Here is a 20,108-nt window from a genome sequence, read left to right on the forward strand (position 1 = left end):
GTGACCCTGGTGCACATGTTCGGCGCTTCCTCCTTCAATCAGTCATTTCTTTTTCTATCTATGTCTCTTCCTCTTTCCGTCATGGCCAGCGAGCGTTCTCCCTGGAGTCATCCATAGCTCGAGCTCCACAGCCGAGCAGTCTGGCCTCCCTCCCATCAGTCAGCCCATCAGACAGGCCAGCCCCCTCATGCGGGATTGAATTTGCTGATGCTCGGATGGCCAGCCGCATTGCTCCCTGGGCAGTATTGAATTATCCACAGCGAGGCTTTGGTTGCTACCCAGTTCCTTTGGATTGAATTTTCTGTCTCTAATATCCCTGATATATCTGTATTGAATTTGTTGCTCGTAAAAACAACTTATTAAATCAAATGTTTAGAGATGTTGGTAAACCATTTAGTTGGATGGTGGTTTGGCTCCAGATTTCTGATGAAATAGTCGAGTTCACCTCACCTTTCCCCCACTACCTCCACCTCGTCTCCCCTTCTACAGATGTACTATCTTTGTGCATTCAATTAGATCAAATGATATCACCGCATGATGCTTGCCATTCAATAACTCAGACAAATGAAAAGCACTCCCACCGCTAGGCAAGTAGTCATTTTTTGTGTATCGCGGTCGATAGGGTGTGTGTGCACGTGGAGCTGCCCCATTGTGCCCATCCTCGGCTCATCCCATGCGCAGCTGAGGCAGCCGAGGCTCCTTCTCCCCATGTCATCCATCTTTGTAATCCCACTCATCTGTAATTAATCCGCAAAGACAGGGGGCCAGATACTGGATTTGTAATGGGAAAAGCTCTATTAAAACCGTCGCCCCCCTGCTGAAATTGTCAATGAGCAGGTTTTTGTCCCCCTAACTGGATTCAGCCTGTTATTTCATTTACAGACAGTGGTGACTGATATAGCTGTGCCTTTTGATTTGCTGACACCACTTTTTCTTTGAACTGTGTCTCTCGTCCCCTTCGGGTAATGGCCCTTGAGAGATTTATATTAAGATGTGAAAGATGCTATTGGGAATTGTGCCATATTGTTAAAGACCTTGATGAAATGAGGGTGCATGCTCTGGGGATTTGCGAGTGGTTTACTGTGGTCTCGGTGGAGATGTTACTATAACCTGTACAATAGAATGTCCCATTCTCACTTGTGTTGTCACTTTAATTCTGATGTGTTATTCTGAGTCTGCATTACCTAAACTTTATAGAGATTCTCCCTATTCTCCCTTACTTTATCCCGGCAGCTTAATCCTTCCTCTTTTGCATTTAAATGCTTTATCACAGATGGTATATGCCATGAAGTGTGTGGTAAACATTTATTTTCTTCATTGTGTCTTCAAAAAGCTATTTCCCGACAACTCAAGTATCATCCAATCCAGCATTCATGTTAGACATACAAACCTCCTCTGACCTTTATTGGATACTATCTCACTATCTGTCCCTCATTATTCTCTCTCACTCTCTCTCTCTCTTTCTCTCTCTCCAGTCGCCTGCACTCCAACAGCCTGCACTGCGACTGCCACCTGTCCTGGTTGTCTGATTGGCTGCGGCAGAGAAGGGGGCTGGCCCCTTTCACACAGTGTATGGCCCCCGCCCATATGAGAGGTCTCAATGTCCCTGATGTTCAAAAGAGAGAATTTGTGTGCACAGGTATGACACATAATTTACTTTCTCGTTCAGAATGTCCTTCTTTTGTCTCCTAACTCTAATGTCAGTTTCCCTGTATGTCCGGGTAAATCTTATTACTACAAAAAAAAAAAATTGTATTTATATTATTATAAATTATAGGTAATATAAGACTGATTTTAGCACCATCTTTTTATGTTTTAATTTTGTTTCATTGTTATATTATTTACATTGATGTTAATAACTAAACACAAATTATCACAAATTCCCTACATTCTCACCCTATTGCAAAAAATATGTCTAAGTCAGTATTGCAATACGATAACGAAAACCATGGCACAATATGTATTTATTTATTCTGTGTAAACTAAATTCAGTCCGAATAATTCTACCATTATAAATACTCCTCTGACATACTTTTTTACATTATAGTACTGACGGTAATAGTAAAAGTGTTATATATTCAACATGAGAATAATTTTAGTTGAAAATCTTAATGGTCTTTAAATAGGGTTAATTTTCTTTTTATATATATATATATATATATATATATATATATATATATATATATATATATATATATATATATATATATATATATATATATATATAAATCTAATAATGATTAATGTGAAAATATTGGCTATTTAATACAAGTGAACACTGAGGGCCTTTTCATTGTGTTGTTTTATAAAGCCACTTTATACATTCTGTATCTTAATGGACCTTTGGGTTTCATTGGTGAAAAAGTTCACGTTCAGCTCTTGTTAATTAAGCCCCCTTTTCCTCCCCCTCTGATTAATCAACTGATGAATATACTCCAACACAAACACAAAACAAGCTGCAAGAAAAGGCGTTTCTTAATTAAGCTGCAAACAATAAAACAACAGGGAGCCTGTTCTTACTGATTATGTACTGTATTAAAAACTATTTTCATTAAATTGTGAATTAATGCTAAATTTCAATCCTGAATGGAAGCTACATGACAGTTATAATACTATCAGAAAGCATGTGTTTCTATTCATATTTGACTCAAAATGGTGTTAATGTTCCCTGTGATCTCCATTTGCATTCTTGTGTCAGTAAACCTTGTTGTCTTTAGTCAATTTTCCTCCCGATATGTTATTTTACCATCTTTTCCTCCACCCCAGGTCCTACTCAGACAGAGCCAAGGTCATGTGCTCCCCAGGTGTCCGTCTGCCCTGCCGCCTGCACCTGCAACAACAACAACGTCATAGACTGCCGTAGAAAAGGCCTGACGGAGATTCCTGCCAACCTGCCTGAAGGAATTGTGGAAATGTATGGATTCCACTCCTTAAAATCATTTCTCTCTTCTATATGTGTAAAAATCTTCCAGTGTGATTAGTACCTACCGCTGGTATTGTCTGTGCAGTGATCTGCCTTCTTCCTCCTGTCATATAACAAAGGCCATTAGCAGTGCAGTGTTGCAGCCTCATTAGCGAATGTGTTAACGTTGTGCCGCAGTTGCAGATAGATCTTGCTCAGTGCTACTGGAGGTCTACCAGCCTGTCTGCTGGGTGTAGGCAATTAGAAAACCAGTCAAGGATCAAAATGAGACAAGTTATACAGAGCCCGATCTAATGTCCAGGAAAGCAGATTCAATCAGTGCTCAACCAAAGTTGTCTGTGATGTGATGTGGAATTGCACACTTTTTAAATATGAACTTAATAAGTCTTATACCAAGACTTTAATAGGATATATGACATTTCACATCAGCAAAAGCCAATATGCTAATGAGCACATCCCAATATTAGCTGTTACAAGTTACTATTCAAGTAAACATAGAAATAAAATAAAGAGAAAGAACTAGGGACAAGGGAGTGCTTTTCTCTTTTTCTTGTTAATAATTTTGTTTAATTAATATTAACAACATAATAGTCAGCAGCAGGTCTATTAGGTTGCATTTACCCTGCATTTAATATACATTGACTTAATACATAACTCACTGCTTTACATTACATTTATATTAATATCTCACCAAGATGTGCATTTTAATCAAGACTTAGAATTGAGTTGGCTCTCGTTACTGCCAATACTGTAGAACGAAGTTATTTTAGTACCCCAAATATGGACATTTCTACACAGTCTTGCAAGGAAACTCTGCTCTTGCGAATGTTCATTTTAACCTCATTTACATGGTTATTCTCTAAAGCCTGGGTTGTCTTTGGATGTCTTTGATTACTGTGGCTTTTCGTGTGATTTGGTTACTTTATATGAGAAAACCACTGTTTTTCTAAAGCAGCTATTAGATTAATGTTTTTGTCAATTTTTCTGCCTATTAACTTTTTTATATGACCTTTACAACATTGCGCTGTCCATGTTAGCTTGTGTAATGTTAATGTTATCTTATTAATCTTAGCTTTCGGAGTTAAAAGCAATCAAATTAATGTAACTCATACATTACTGCCATTTAAAACATCTGACCTTGTTGTTGTTCCAGCTACTTCTGTATTCAGTGTCCTTCAAATACAAAACAACATCCAAAAGAGGTTTAACGGTATCCTCCAAAAAACAAGGACGTTTTGGTTGTGCATGGGAAATTTGCAAGGCCGACATTTCCATTGTGCGAATAGGCTCGGACGTTGTGTTTAATGATCATATAGCAGTGCAGCAGGACGCTCACACACATGCATACTATTACAAAGAAAACACTCAAGTTTTTCAATGTGCTTTGGCTGTCTTGCCTCAGGCTGATTGAATGTTCTAGTGCTTTGGAGAACGTCCATATCGTCTTGGTCAGGGTATTTGGTATCCATATTGATTCAGAGATCCTTGTTTGCACTAAAGGACAGGTAGGTAATTGCCCTGATATGTGCTGTTCCTCGCCGTTGTTGTTATGTCAATAGTGTATGACCTTTGCATAATAAATGGATATGCAGGCTAGGACACATTAGCCAAACCGAACCCATGGCCAAAAACAAATTGGGCTAATGAAATGATGTATAACCTGGAGCATCCAGTAGAGCTGCGCTTATTTCTCAGGGACTTGTTGTCGGTGCACTCTTATCCCAGTAAGCCAAAACACAAATTGAACACTTAATGTACAGGCTGCCATAAAGCATTTATTGATGGCTTTCTCTGTAGACCTCCTGAAGGAGCATTAAGCACCAGCCAGACTCTCAAAAATGAAAGGTTCTTCAATGAAAGACTCTTGTGAGCACTTTAGGTTCAACAAACCACCCATGTCTTGTAAAAAAAAAAAAAAAAAAAAAATGAATGGGGGTTCTTGCTCTGTGGTTCTTGGGTGATTTAAAATAATAAAAGCAGGAATAGTAAAAAAAAAAAAAAATACATTATTTAAAATAAAAAAATGTTCTTCAGATCCGCATAATGGTTTCATCTATAGATAGTTTTATAAAGAACTAAAGAACTAAAGTTATTTGTGGAACTTAAAATCAGGCTTTTTGGTTTTAATTGGAACGTTTCATTTTTAAAAGTGGGTCTACACATGCTTTCAGACTCTAAGAAATGAATTACCAACAGATCTGTGTTGAGGGGAATAAATGTTATTATGTACTTGTACATTTGTGATACACCTACAGGAATATTATGTTGTTTTCTTTTCTGTGCTGTGCCATATTTGTTTTGTAATTTTATTATATACAATTACTTGTGTAATGGAAAAGTCAGCGTTGTATAACAAAACGTATCCGTCTGTTCCCTTGTAGCCGTCTGGAGCAGAACATGATCAAGAGCATCCCAGCAGGAGCGTTCTCCACATACAAGAAACTGAAGAGAATGTAAGATCTTCCTCACACAACAACACAAACTAATACAAACATTATGTTTAGAAACTCTAGATGGCGCTGCCTGGTGGGTCCTTAAAGCAGCCTGTATGCAATCACATCATTCTCTATAGGGCGCAGCTGATTGGTTCCTGCTGTATCAGTAGCCAATGAGCTCGCTGCTCAATTTTTAAATACCTGGTCTGCATTTGCTGTAGCAGTTGCAGCATGCTTTCAGAAACCCTCCTCCTTCCCCAGCTCCACCTATATAGATCTGCTATGGGTTATTCATTTATGCTATATTGTACAGCAGCAGCATTTCTTACTTACTCACAGCAGTGTACTGTGTATTTATTGGCAGTAGCAAGTCCGGAACTTGCTCTGCCGCAGCAGCAGCGTTTGTCATGACAGAAAGGATGTTACCATTTACTCTTGTATTATAATTAATTAATACTTTTATTCAGCAATGATGCATTCAATTGATCAAAAGTGATTGTAAAGACACATAACTTTAAAATAAATGCCATTCTTTTGAAGTTAATCAACAATCCTGTAAATTAATGTAGCACATTTTCTACAAAAATATTATACAGCTGTTTTCAACACTGATAAAAATAAGAAATGTTCTTTGAGCACATAATCAGCATATTAGAATGATTTCAGAAGGATCATGTGACACTAATGATGCTGAAAACTCTATTCCATCACAGATTATTTTAAATTGTAATAAAATTTCACAATCATAATATTTATGATTAAATACTTCTATCAAAATCAGTTGCACTTTATTTTACAGTACATGCACTTTCAGTGTACTTTCCAAGAAAATACTGAATAATTTAAGGTAACTACATGGGTTAAGATTAGGTTTAGGGGTATGTTCAGGACTAGTACTCACAGTAGTTATTACCAGTTATTGTAATTACTACAATAAGTAGACAGTGTGTACATGTTAAACACGGCTGTAAAATAAAGTGCTACCAAAAAATCCTATTGACCCTAAACTTTTGAATGATAGTGTACATCCAAAAAGCAGTTTAAAATCATTTCTATTTTCATTTCTATTTGACAGATCTAGAGATATACACACTTTGTCTTTTTTACCCTATGAATGAACTCTGTACTTGCTGCAAGTGATCTCCTGTCAGCCACTAGAAAAAATAGTAGAAGGGTTCATAACATGCACAAAAGTTTCTAGAGGGATGTCACCCTGCTCAAGAAAATCTATATTTTGGACACAAATTCAGATATTTAATGAGAACTTCTCACCTCTGCTTTGGCAGTGATTCCTTGACGTGAAGAGTTCAGCATTTTGAGGAATATATTCAAACAAATCTGGGCCTCCTGAGGAGAACAAACCTGAGAAATAAATAAATAAATTTGTGTACCGTTTTTGACAACCACTTCACTGTGGAGTTCATTTCTACCCCAACAACCTAAAATTGAGAAACACTGATATCTAGTATACATGACAGAAGACAAATGATTAGTTAATCACCCTCATGTAAAAATGAATAACTGGTCCACACAGCTAAATTGCTATATTTCAAGTCATGATATTAGCTTGTGAGAAGAAGTAAATGGTTTTCAATTTTAGTTGAACTATCCTTTCAAAGATTAAAGGCTAATGATGGCCACCAGTTTCTTGTGTTCTTTTCCCCTCAGTATCGAGTTTGCTGGTTATTTATAGAGTATCGACGTCCTGTCAGACAAACGTGCAAACCATCCCTTTGTTGGTCTAACAGTCAACTGTATTATCTCTATTTGTGTGTTTTATGCTATTACAGAGACCTGAGCAAGAATCAGATATCCGAGATTGCGGAAGATGCGTTTAGTGGCCTGCGCTCGCTCACTTCACTGTAAGTGTTTCTCACACAAACATATTCAAATTCATATACCTGAGCTGCATAGCAATACATTTACAAAGATAATAAGCGTGTGTAAATGTAGACAGTCAGGTGAAAGGACAGGTGTCGAATAAATCAGCTGACAGGAGGCTGACAGAATGGAGATGAGACAGCCCACTGTCTGCCTGCGTGTGTTTCTTTCACCGTGTGCGTGTGTGTGTGTGTTTACTGACATCTGCAGCAGCGTGAACACGAGGGAGGACTTTCATTTAAATCACCTCAACAAGTCAGAATGAGACAGAAGACTCAGCGTGCGCATATTAATTTGGTCAGATCTATTTCCCTGCGACCGGCCCACACAGCTGTACACGAGACAGAGCTCATTTACACAAGCCGTGTGATTAAAGAGACGCCGAGGGGAGGACGATGGGCTCTAGTCTCTCGGGGAATAGGAATGAAGCAAAGAGGATGCACAAGTTGTCATAAACACACAACCACACATTTGCTTGGAAATTAGAGTGTGTTGAAGAAATAGTTCAGCCAAATGTGAACATTGTTCAGAACTTATTTGAACTCAACTCAATCTTTGTTCTATGAAACACAAAAAGCAAACAAACTTCAAAAGGACACAAAAACATCATAAATTATCACAAAAATAGTCTTTATGATTCATGCTTTGTGTCAGGAACACAATTCGTTATTGGCTGAAAATGTTGACATCTGCATGGCATGTTGATAAGAGAAGTATTAGTATGATTTATTTATTATTTAATAATAAAAATATTTGTTCTTAATCAGACCTTTTCAGTGGTTCACAAAACCAGTCTGATTGATTTGTTCATCAATTAGACTGATCTGGTTCATGATCACATCTAACTTAATATCTCACTAAAGGTGAACATTATCAGTAAAACTGACTTTCTGACATACAGCTATATTGTATTTGAAGTCTTGGGTTTGAGTTTTATGAACCACATTTGATGAATCTTTTTTATGATTTTGCCTCTTTTTTAAACATGAAAGTCCCAGACAGACATTACAGATTAGTTGCACATGGGTGACACATATTGAGACATTGTGGGTTGATTCATTGTTTTCTATTTGCATTGTATCTGTGTTTGTCTTCAGGGTCCTGTATGGAAATAAAATCACAGAGATCCCAAAGGGACTGTTTGATGGCCTGGTCTCCCTCCAACTGCTGTGAGTGTTGCATTTCTGACTCAATAACCTTCAATGTCAAGAATATTGTGTGTGTGTGTGTGTGTGTGTGGTCCTGGCCAACCCTATGTTGTGGGGACATTTTGTCCCCGTTCGTAATACCAGTTATTTTTGACCTTGTGGGGACATTGTTTTGGTCCCCGTCAGAAAAATGGCTTATAAATCATATGAAATTAAGTAATGTAAAAATGCTGAAAGTTTTGTGTGATGGGTAGGTTTAGGGCTAGGGTTAGTGTAAGGGGATATAATATACAGTTTGTACAGTATAAAAATCATGGTACCACTTTACTTTGTCCTGTTCTCTATGTACATACAATGTACTTATTACAGTAATTACAATAACTGAGTGTAATATCTAGGTACTAACCCTGAACCTACCCCTAAACCTAACATTAACCCCTGTACACCGTAAAAACAGAAAAAAGTTGCTGCCTTGAATTTTTAAGTACAATGTCACAGTGCTGTGTTGTAGAACACTCACGAACACGATGATGAAGGCAATCCACGGGAAGATAAATCACACGAAGAGAACGGCTTACAACACATATCACGAGACCCGAAAGCAAATGAATAGACACAGAGGACTTATGCATACAAGCAAATGAGGATAATTAACGACACACACACTCCTGAACTAAATGACAACTAACCAGAAACCATGACAACTAACTTAGTGGAAACAGTGCAAACTGAAAGTCCAAACTAAATCAGAGTGTGACAATAATCAACTTGGATGTCATTTCAACTTAAATTACATTAAACTGACTTTAAAAAATGAGTTCAATCTTGTATAACTTGCATAAAAAAGTTGTAAATTGCTTAACTTAATTTGATGAGTTAAAGCAATGTAAAAACATATGTTGTCATATCTTATTGATCAGTTTTTTACAGTGTAGTTACCTTAAATTTCCAAGTATTTCCTTAGGTAAGTACACTGTTACAGTTACAGTAAGTACACATACTGTAAAATAAAGTGCAACCTAAAATCATTATGTCTATGGAAAGTCCCCATAAAACATGTTTCTGTTATTATATACTGTAGATAATATACAGCAAGGGTGCCTAACATTTATCAAAAGTGACAGTAAAAACTTTTACAAAAGATGCTGTTCTTTTGGAATTTTTATTCAACAAAGAATTGATGATAATAATAAATCAGCATATTATTATGATTTCTGAAGGATTATGTGACACTGAAGACTGGCTCAAAGATGCTGAAAATACAACTTTACCATCACAAGAATAAATTACATTTTAAAATATATTCAAATAGAAAACAGTTATAATGATATTTCACAATATTACAGTTTTTACTGTATTTTTGATCAAATAAATGCAGTCTTGGTGAACATAAGAGACTTATTTTATAAATATTTTACCAACCTCAAACTATTGATCGGTGGTGTACATTTATTTTTAAATACATTTAAAACGTTTTATCGTATATAATTTTAGCACCATAACAATTAGGTATTTTCTTTTTGTGGAAGACCTTAATGTTATCATTATTTGAGAACGTTTTATCAGTGACAGAGAAATAATGCAGACTATTAAATATTTCTTATTCATTTTACATCATGCTCTACAATGTGTTTAGAGAAGAAGGTTTACCTATAAAAGAAGGTAAAGCACTAAAAGAAGAGAGGAGAGCATGTGCTGTTTTGGCTGAAGGGAGCATTTATTTTCAGTTCCTCATGGGGGAACACTCTCGACATCATTAGTATGTAAATTAGACTTGATTGCTAAACATGTCCCTCACACCTACTTATATTTGTGTAGACATGGAAACATTGCTCAGACATAATTTCCGCATTTAATGGTCCAAATTGAGGTGAATCTGTCGGCTCTAATGGACCTGTTTCAGCTTATTCTAATGATTTGGGGAAATTCTGATGGCTTCTGATTTTCTTAACGTACACACTTCTGCCGCAGGCACAAACATAAGCTTACATCACATGTTATTACGCTTCTAAAACACCATAGATTCACTGGAGCGGCCGACCCATGTTTTCACCGTCAACTGCCATAATAACACAAATTATCTTTGTTTTCAGCAATTAGAGTTCTTCATCCTTAATGGATTTTCTTAGTAAGACCCTTTCAAAGGAACACCTCAGGGCATTCCAGCCATTTCGCTTGGCTATTTTGGTGTTTCTGTGTTTCTTTCTGTTGTATATGGTTTTATTCAAGCTTTTTTATCTTCTTTCTTTTTTTTGAGATACGCAAACCTAATTAGTTCACCCTGTGAGTAGACTAACGATGCATGCATTTGCTCCAAGACAAAACCTCATTACAATGGCTTTCAGTAATTAAGCACACCACTGCGTTAGTCAATTGTCAGGCGGCCTGAACAGGAAAGACGTGAAGGCGGCTGGAAGTCAGGGAGGAGTGCGTGACATGACAGGAGTGATGGGTGCAACTCAGCAGCTGAATACTCCAGCGATTCATCGACAGCACATTCACTGCTGTTTTGATCACTTTTGTGATCTGTGAACCAAGTAAATTACAACTATAGATTTGAATATGTTTCTGATACTAACATCAAGTCACACAGCTTTGAGCACTTTGTGGTTCCCACACACTGACTCAGGGACTGCACTGAAAGAGGGTTTTATATGGTCACTGAGGACTATGCAACAGCCACACATGCTCAACAGAGTTTACATGTAATGCCTTCTGTACAGAGCCTTCTGTAATGCAATAAATAATCATCAGTCATCAAGAACAGCATAAAACAATGGCAAAATTACAGAAACTCAAGTATTTATGTTTGTTTGTTTTTTGTGTTGCTTTTTGTTTTGCTTTCATTTGCTTTGCTTTGTTTTGCGTTTTGTTTCTTGTTTTGTTTTGTACTGCTTTACTTTTTGTTTTGCTTTTATTTGCTGTCTTGTTTTGCTTTTTGGTTCTTGTTTTGTTTTTTGATTTGCTTTCCTTTTCTTTAGTCTTTTTTTGTTTATTTGTTTAGCTTTTTTGTTCATTTGTTTTGTTCTATTTGTTTTGCTTTTTGTTTCTTGTTTTCTTTTGCTTTTTTGCTTTGCTTTTCTTTGTCATTTTTGTTATTTTGTTTAGCTTTTTTGCTCTTTTGCTTTGTTCTTTGCTTTGCTTTTTGTTTTGCTTTGTTTTGCTTTTTTTTTTTTTTTTTTTTTTTTTTGCTTTGCTTTGCTTTTCTTTTGTTTTGCTTTTTTGTTCTTTTGTTCATTTTCAGTTGATTTTTTTTTTTTCAATTGAATTTATTTATGTGTACTTTATTTTTTATTTTATAAATTCACAATTTTGACAGTGTCAGTATTTATTTCACAATATGTGTGGGGGGTTTGTGTCATTTGAACAATATGTGCATTGTACTGTAAATCACTCTGTGAAGAGTGCAAATTTAAACAAATCTTATGGCAAAGCTTAATAAATATTTTTTGTTATTTTCCACTTGCTATATTAGAGCTAAAGTGTGTTTATACTGATGAATAAAGCTTGTCATCGTAATGAAACTTCTGTTTACTCTTCCAGACTGCTGAACGCCAACAAGATCAACTGTCTTCGGGTGAACACTTTCAAAGACCTGCAGAACCTCAACCTGCTGTCCCTCTACGACAACAAGCTTCAGACCATCAGCAAAGGCCTGTTCGCCCCTCTGCGCGCCATCAAAACACTGTGAGTTAACACACACACACACACACAAACCCTCCATCCTTCACACCCACACTCAGTCCAAGAGACTCCGGTCTCTAAGCAACTGTTGAGCGGGACTGCCTTCACCCCGCAATTAATTAGCTCCAAGTAGACGGCAAAACAACAACACCATTAACAGCAGCAAGATAAATGTGAACTAAACAAATGAAGACCTTACACTGAAAATAGCAGTTCATGTTTATGAATGCATAGCAATCGTATTGTTATCACAGGATATTACTGTTTGATTGCACTGACTCCCTCGACTCTAATTAAGCGTTTTTAGTTATTGTTATGTTCGCCCTCCACAGACACCTCGCTCAGAATCCCTTCATGTGTGACTGTCATCTGAAGTGGCTGGCCGACTACCTGTTTGACAATCCAATTGAGACCAGCGGAGCTCGATGCAGCCACCCGCGCCGGCTCGCCAACAAACGCATCAGCCAGGTCAAGGGCAAGAAGTTCCGCTGCACAGGTAGAGTTACACACGTGTGCACTGTTCAAAGAAGACTATTTATGTAAAACAGGCCCTTTTACTTGGTATTTTGAGCTAAATGGGACAATATGCAACAGTAATGTGTATAGACATACTTTAACATTCACAAGACTCCTTGATTAGTCCACTCTGAAAAGAATTTCAGACTAAGATGCAAAAATATGTCGTTGAATATGTTTTTGAAATCATAACATGATTGCCCACATTTAAATTCAGTAATCAGCTGTTTGGTGGCTGCTCATTTGTCAAAATACACTACCGAATTCAATAATTTTAAAAGAAGGCTCACCAAAGCTGCATTCATTTAATCAAAAAATACAGTACAATGTTGTGAACTAGTATTAAAATTTAAAATAACTGTTTTCTATTTGAATATGTTGTAAAATGGAATCTATTCCTGAAATGACAAAGCTGTATTTTCAGCATCATTACTCCAGTCTTCAGTGTCACATGATCCTTCAGAAACCATTTCTTGTTATTATCAATATTGAAAACATTTGTGCTGCTTAATATTTTTGTGGGAACTATAAAAATAAATAAAAAATAGGATTCTGTGATGAATAGAAAGTTCAAAAGAGCAGCATTAATTTTAAAAAAAAAAACTTTTTTTGTAACAATGTAAAAGTCTTTACTTGTCATTTTTGATCAGTTCAAAAGGTACAGTAGATGTATATAAAATCAGTAGTACAGTAACCAAAAAGCCTGTCAGTGAGAGGGTGGAAAATGACCCACTAAGTGATTGTTTTTGGTCCAAGATACATTGACTGACATTATAAGAGTGCTTGTGCAATCTGAAAGACAGTCAATCAAGTGAATGAAGCAGAGTTCAGCTGCTGCCGCCCACAGTGAGTCTGCAAGTCTCGTACACAGTGACTTGTTGATAGCTTGGGGTTCTGGCCAACCATTTGCTGCTCACATACTTCACACTGAGACTCCTTACATTCAGCTACATCCCTTTCCTTTTCTTATGTGTGTGTGTGGCATACTCTGGCCTGGAGCAGTTCTTCTCACACACTGCCAGGTTTCAGAGTGCTAATAGGACAATGCTGGCTGTTCTGAACCAGAATGAAGATGCCTTGTTAGAAGATGCTTTACAAGTCGGAACTGGCCCCCACACGCAGCCAAAAGCAGGGGAACCTTGAGGGAAATTATTTGGTGGGAGAAGTACAACGGCTTTTTTCTTTGATATTAAGCCGCAGGTTTTTCTCATTAAAGTTCTGTCAGTGTATCAGCACAATAACAAGTGCAACACCAGACCCCTAGTGTGTGTTTCCACAGGCGTTACAAGTGTTTGCACATGAAAATCTGTGTTTATGTGTGTGTACGTGTGGTGGCAGAGGGCTTTGCTCCACTCCTTTCTCCTCTGTGATGTCTTTATGTGTGTGTGTTTCTAGTCCCTGTCTGTCTGTCTCTCTGTCTGTCTGTCTTTTCGGGCCTTGTATTCCCGGTGGGCTAATGCCCCAGTGACCGTGCTGGGACGAGGGAAAGGGGCCGTGTGCATGGTGTCCCAGAGTTCTGGGCGGCTTCCTGGCTGCTGTGTCCTGGCTGCTCCCTCCTCATCCTCCTCCTCCTCCTCCTCCTCCTCCTACTCCTCCTCCTCTCCGTCCCGCTCCGCTCCGCTCCTCCACTCTGGCCTCTGGTGCAGCTGTCTCTTGTGCTTGATCTAACCATGTGCCGCCGCCTACACAAGCCTCACATGGTTCCGTCAAGCACCAGGGACCGCTGGACACACTCGCACACAGCATGGCATTCTGGGATATGTGCAGTGGCACCTTTCTTAGCCACCATGAGGAGCGAAGGTGGCGTTCTTTAACCCGGGAACAACGGATCGCTTGTGAAGAGCTCTAGCTATGTTCTCCGTCTGCATTTCAAAGGGCGTTTTTTGAGTTCGCTCTTGTAGACATTGGGCTTTGGCTAGAAGCATCAGGGCAGCCGAACAGAGATGGTGGGAAGAAGAAAAACAGTGGCAGGAGAGTGATGGCTGATGGGAAGCAGACTTATCGCAAGCGGCCAGAACCTTGTGTGTTTTCCTGTCAAAACACTTCTTAGCGCCAGACCTCCAATACCTCCAATACCTGACCTGAGACGATGAGGTTGTGTTCGCAAACAAGTGCCTGTGAATGTTGGTTTATGTGGACCTATTTATTATGTGGGTCTCATGAAAACATGTCCAGCTCATGATTCGGGCCAAGTCCCAATATTTGAAATCTGAACTATATTTGCAGCTCTTTTTTTATTTATATAAAAAAAGAGCTGCAAATATAGTTCAGATTTCAAATATAAATATCTGCATGATATGTACACATGTGCATATTTTATATAGAAAAAGATAATGTGTCCATATATTTTGCATATTTTTATAAAGATAACAGACTTATTAAGACAATTAAGCTGATTTCCCCCAATTTATCATTATTGTACCACATTTCAGACATTGTATTGGTGTTTTTTGTAAGTCTCATTTTCTGAAATTTGAACCATTTAATATTTGCATGCTATGTACAAATTTGAAATTTTAATATAGAAAAAAATATGTAAAATTGTGGTCAGATATTTTACATATTTTTATAAAGATTACTCATTACTGTAATAGATTTCAGACATTTCACTTTGAGGTTTTTGTTTTTTGAAACTGTATTACAATCATTTTTTAGATAAATATTTGCCTGATATGTACAAATTTGAAATTATGCAAATTATGCAAAAATGTGTTCATATATCTTGCATATTTTTAAAGATTACAAAGTCATTATTAAGACAGATAATAATGTTCTCCAATTTCACATTACTGTAATAAATTTCAGATGTTTTATTTGAGATTTTCTATTCTCAATTCCTATTATTTGAAATTTGAATTACAGATCTTTTTTTATTGTATTACTATAAAAATGACTTATTTAAATCAGTATAAAGTCAGTACAACAAAAAACATGATGTATAAATATTGTACCATTTATTTTTGTACTATTTATTTTACATTACAATATGTGAATGTGGGGGGTACGGATATATGAGATTAATAAAAAATATTTTTTAAATTATTATCAATGCTTTTGCGTTTCCCCGAGAAACTTTGCGTTCGCTCACAAAGAGCTCAAAAGGTTATGGGGGAATGAAAAATGTTTTGCGAGCGAAAGCAAAAACATTGACTTATTATTTTTCCTCCCATCTCATATTTTTTTCCACCACCATATCCCTTTAAGGGCTTCGTATTATGCACTTCTTTTCTTTTTTTTTAGGTGATCTGGACATGTGATTGAGATTTACCCATGTGTGTGATGAGTTGAATTAGCGGTTTGAATGTCCTTCTTTCTCTGTTTGCGTCTTCTGTGTTTGTTAGGTGCGGAGGACTACCGCAGCCGTCTCAGCGGCGAGTGTTTCCAGGACCTGGTTTGTCCCGAGCGTTGTCGGTGTGAAGGAACGGTGGTGGACTGCTCGAACCTCAAACTCACCAAAATCCCCCCTCACCTACCCGAGCACACTACTGACCTGTAAGAGACACGCATTTCAGCTCACAAACACACCTAGCGACCCCATCAATCATTCTCGAAAACATTCGTCTTTTACAATCCCACCTCACTAATTCTTTCGGTGTCCCTCTGTCCCAGAGGCCTCATCCTTCTCTCTTGTCCTCTGATTACGGGGTCTTGTCCCCGGCTGAGTTTTGGCGAATGAATCTCCGAGGCCTCTCCCAGGCCATTAACCACTCAGCTGCGTTTTCCCTGGGAAGAGCTAGTCAGGGTGACAATGCGTTTGTCCTTGTGTTCACATGTAGAGGACACATCAGGGTTTTCCCTCCGCAGTCCCATCAACTCGAGTCATCGGTCACACTCTCTCTGTCTCTCTCTCTGTCTTTCTGCGGCTCAGTGACTACAGCTTGCACCCGCTAGCACAGCTGCTTATTTATAGAGCTCTTGCGGGAATGCTTGCAACCAGGAACCAGCACTTTATGTCTGATGTGCTTTCCCATGGCAGGCCCTGCTAGGGAAACCAACCCTGGGGGAAGCAAAAAAGACAGCAGTGGTGCATTTACTAGACTCTACTCTTAATAATGTTTGGAAAGTCTCTCTCGACCTGACTTTCTTTGCACCTTGGTTTGAAATGGGAGTCTAGCGTACTGCTAAATGCATGCTGTGCAGTATATTCTGCAGTCTACTTTATCATTTTCTGGTTATACTCTACATTTGGTGCACTCAAGTCCTCCTGAGGAGTTTGAGAAGCTGGGAAGTTGTATTTATGAAGCTTTGTCAGAGCATAATGTCGATGTACCTTTGCTACATAAAATTCATTTTAAACTCTACATTTACAATTTGATGAATAAAGAATGCCTGTTTTTGCTTTGTTTATATTTAATTTATGAAGTTGCTGTATATTATATTGTTATATATTCTATTGTAATTGTACAATACTATGGCATTTTGTACATCCAACTTTTATTGTAAAAAAAAAAAAAAAAAAAGACATTTATTTGAACAGATGTACCATTAATACAGATTAATTGCATCCAAGTGTGTCGCACAAGCAGAAACATCTGTCTCTGGGATATTTTGGTTTCATTTTTCTACAGTGGAAGAAAGTGGAGACACACTGTCCATATTTTTTTACAGTCTTTGATTGCGTCCGACATGTTTTTCTCACCTCAAAACTCAGGGCATGTAGAAAATCTTGAGCGTCCCACACGTAATTACAACTTTGTGGTGACGTACACGTTCAGCTCATAAATACAATCTTGCCAACATGACTTGAATGCACCAATTTTGGCAGATGTGTAACATAACATTGTAAAATCTTCAGCGTACTACATTCATAGAGAAAATTTTACAGTATACTGCATAGTAGAACAGGGGTTTTCAAACTCTATATTTCTATGAATAAATGCCCAATTATACAGTAAAAAATCTGAAAATATTGAATTAATTCCTATTGAAATTACTAGAATTATTTTGTTTTATTTTATTTAAAATGTTATTGTATTTGAAATTTTATTTTATTTAAAATTTCATTTAAAATTTCATTTAAAATTTTATTTTATTTTATTTTATTTTATTTTATTTTATTTTATTTTATTTTATTTTATTTTATTTTATTTTATTTTATTTTATTTTATTTTATTTTATTTTATTTTATTTTATTTTATTTTATTTTATTTTATTTATTTTATTTTCCATGGAAAATATTTTCCATTTTCCCCAACGCCTCCTTGCAGCCACAGTTTAAAACCCCTGATAAAAAGTAGAATGCCATTCCAAAATATGCCATATGTTTCTATCATACTCTTTTCCTTCATTTATCTGCATAGCACATTAGCCCGTCTTCCACATGCACTGTTATTATTTGCAAAAGTGTCTGAGTATGTCCTTCATATTGATATCACCGGCGATGAGGGGCAGATGAATGTGTATGAGAGTCACATATCCAGCACTCACACCAGAGAGAGCGATACTGATTTTTCATTACGTTGACATCACAGTCCTGATTATACAGCGTCTCCCACATAAGAGACTTGAAGACTGAAACAGAGACATCGTCTGAATGATAATCACTTTTAGCTCTTTTGTCTCCATCTCACTCCTACATGCTCCAGTGAGGTTTACTTGTGCTTTTTGCTGTGAGACTTTGTCTTATTATTATACCTTGTGAGGACTGTTGAACTATTAACCTCTGTCTCTCGATCTCTCTCTATTCCAGACGGCTGAACGACAATGACATCCCCATCCTAGAGGCTACAGGAGCCTTCAAGAAGCTCCCAAACCTGCGCAAAATGTACAAACTGGTTTATTTCTTCTTTTCGTTTAAAGGGTTTGGCTGCTGAATGACATTGGGGTATTTGGGAAATTCAGCTTTGTATGCAGGGAATGCTATGGACAATAGGACAAGAAAAGCTTCTGGAGTATTCCAACCTGGTGCGCAAAAGCATGCAGTGATTTAATGTCAGACAATATTTGCAGCTCACTCCAAAATTGGAAAAAGCGGTATTCGCTCAGGAAGAGGACCGGTGATTTATCATGCATGAAATTGCTTACTATCTAGCACAGTTATAAATTGGGCAGATCTAAAAGACTGACCTTACATTTTACTGTAGCATGGTTTAAAATTAAGCTGTGAATCATCATAAACGTGTGTTTAGGATACAACCACAACCTATTTATATGATGAAACAAAGAAATTTGCACTGTACCATTGCAACCTGTGCTTTCTGGCATTTGTCAAAATAATAAATAGTGCATTCGGGACACATTAAAGGGATGGTTCACCCAAAAAGGAAAATTCTGTCATCATCTACTCACCCTCATGTCGTTCCAAACCTGTATGAGTTTCTTTCTTCTGTTGAGCACAAAAAAAGATATTTTGAAGAATGTTGGTAACCAGACAGTTGACGGTAGCCATTTACTTCAATAGTAGGAAAAAAATATATACTATGGAAGTCAATGGCTATCGTCAACTGTCTGGTTACCAATATTCTTCAAAATATCGTCTTTTGTGCTAAACAAGAAAGAAACTCATACAGGTTTGGAACAACACGAGGGTGAGTAAATTATGACAGATTCATTTTTGGGTGAACTACCCCTTTAAAAGAAGTGCTTGTGCGTCATGGGGAGTTGATGTTTTTCTTGAATTCCGTGTTTGCAGAAACTTGAGTAATAATAAACTCCGGGACATCCGTGAGGGGGCGTTTGATGGGGCCGGAGGTGTTTTGGAGTTGCTGTTGACCGGAAACAAGCTGCAGTCAGTCAGCGGACGGATGTTCAAGGGTTTGAGCGGCCTCAAAACACTGTGAGTATCACACCCCCGTTTCACGATTAAGCTCATTTTTCAAAATCCAACCCTGCTTCTCCTGTTATCCTGCTCATTACAATGAAGACTCCGAGCCACGTTCACCTTCATATATTCACACGACTCTGAATATAAATGCACAAAACATTAGTTACGGCATTGGAAATCTGCTCTAAGGAATTGCTCTTATAGGCTTATTAAGAAACCAATTTTCAAGAAAAATTGCCCACTCTCAGCAAAAAACAAACTGTGATCGTCAGGTCTAATCAAGATGTTAACCGTATGAAGTTATTCTAAGAAACTAACGGGCATAGACGTCGTCTGTGCTGGTGTGCTATCGGGAACAAAGATGCTAATACAATGCATATTCTGAAGCCTGGTGGTTAGAAAAAGCCTTCCGTAGGTCTGCTGTCGCTCAAATTAGCTTAATTGGAGAGAGAGGAGTGCACAGGAGCAAATGAATGGAATCATGGTCCTGCAATATTGGATTTAGTGGCTTTCAAATCCCAGGAGTATGTGTCCAAATTGAGTTTGCTCGTCTCAGATCCCTGTTTGTCAGAGTTTAATGCCGAATTTGCTGCTTTCAGGTTTTCATCACGGCAGACTCTGGTTTGCATTTAGCCTGTTTGTGCTGCTGAAGGCCTTTAGGAGACCCTGATTGTTTTGGGCTCCTCACCCCTCCCCAACCACACGCACAGAGACTCATCTTATCTCGTGTCAAGCAGTGAGCTGCCTCAGCTGGCCAC

The 20,108-nt window shown here is 37.6% G+C and overlaps 1 protein-coding gene across 1 annotated transcript in view; it reads left to right on the forward strand.

Annotated features, from left to right (window-relative positions):
• Positions 1 to 1,481: 1,481 nt before the first annotated feature.
• Positions 1,482 to 20,108, forward strand: part of LOC311094587 (slit homolog 3 protein-like) — a 55,112-nt gene continuing 36,485 nt past the window's right edge. Inside the window, exons 1-10 of the mRNA XM_084132643.1 lie at positions 1,482 to 1,639; positions 2,767 to 2,914; positions 5,305 to 5,376; positions 7,149 to 7,220; positions 8,337 to 8,408; positions 11,931 to 12,074; positions 12,404 to 12,567; positions 15,929 to 16,079; positions 18,277 to 18,351; positions 19,219 to 19,362. Of these exons, the coding sequence (XP_083988769.1) occupies positions 1,573 to 1,639; positions 2,767 to 2,914; positions 5,305 to 5,376; positions 7,149 to 7,220; positions 8,337 to 8,408; positions 11,931 to 12,074; positions 12,404 to 12,567; positions 15,929 to 16,079; positions 18,277 to 18,351; positions 19,219 to 19,362 (1,109 nt within the window). The 5' untranslated portion in view covers positions 1,482 to 1,572. The remainder of the gene's footprint in view (positions 1,640 to 2,766; positions 2,915 to 5,304; positions 5,377 to 7,148; positions 7,221 to 8,336; positions 8,409 to 11,930; positions 12,075 to 12,403; positions 12,568 to 15,928; positions 16,080 to 18,276; positions 18,352 to 19,218; positions 19,363 to 20,108) is intronic.

This window comes from Abramis brama, assembly GCF_963993115.1.
Source record: "Abramis brama genome assembly, chromosome: 13".
In the NCBI taxonomy this organism is placed as follows: domain Eukaryota; kingdom Metazoa; phylum Chordata; class Actinopteri; order Cypriniformes; family Leuciscidae; genus Abramis; species Abramis brama.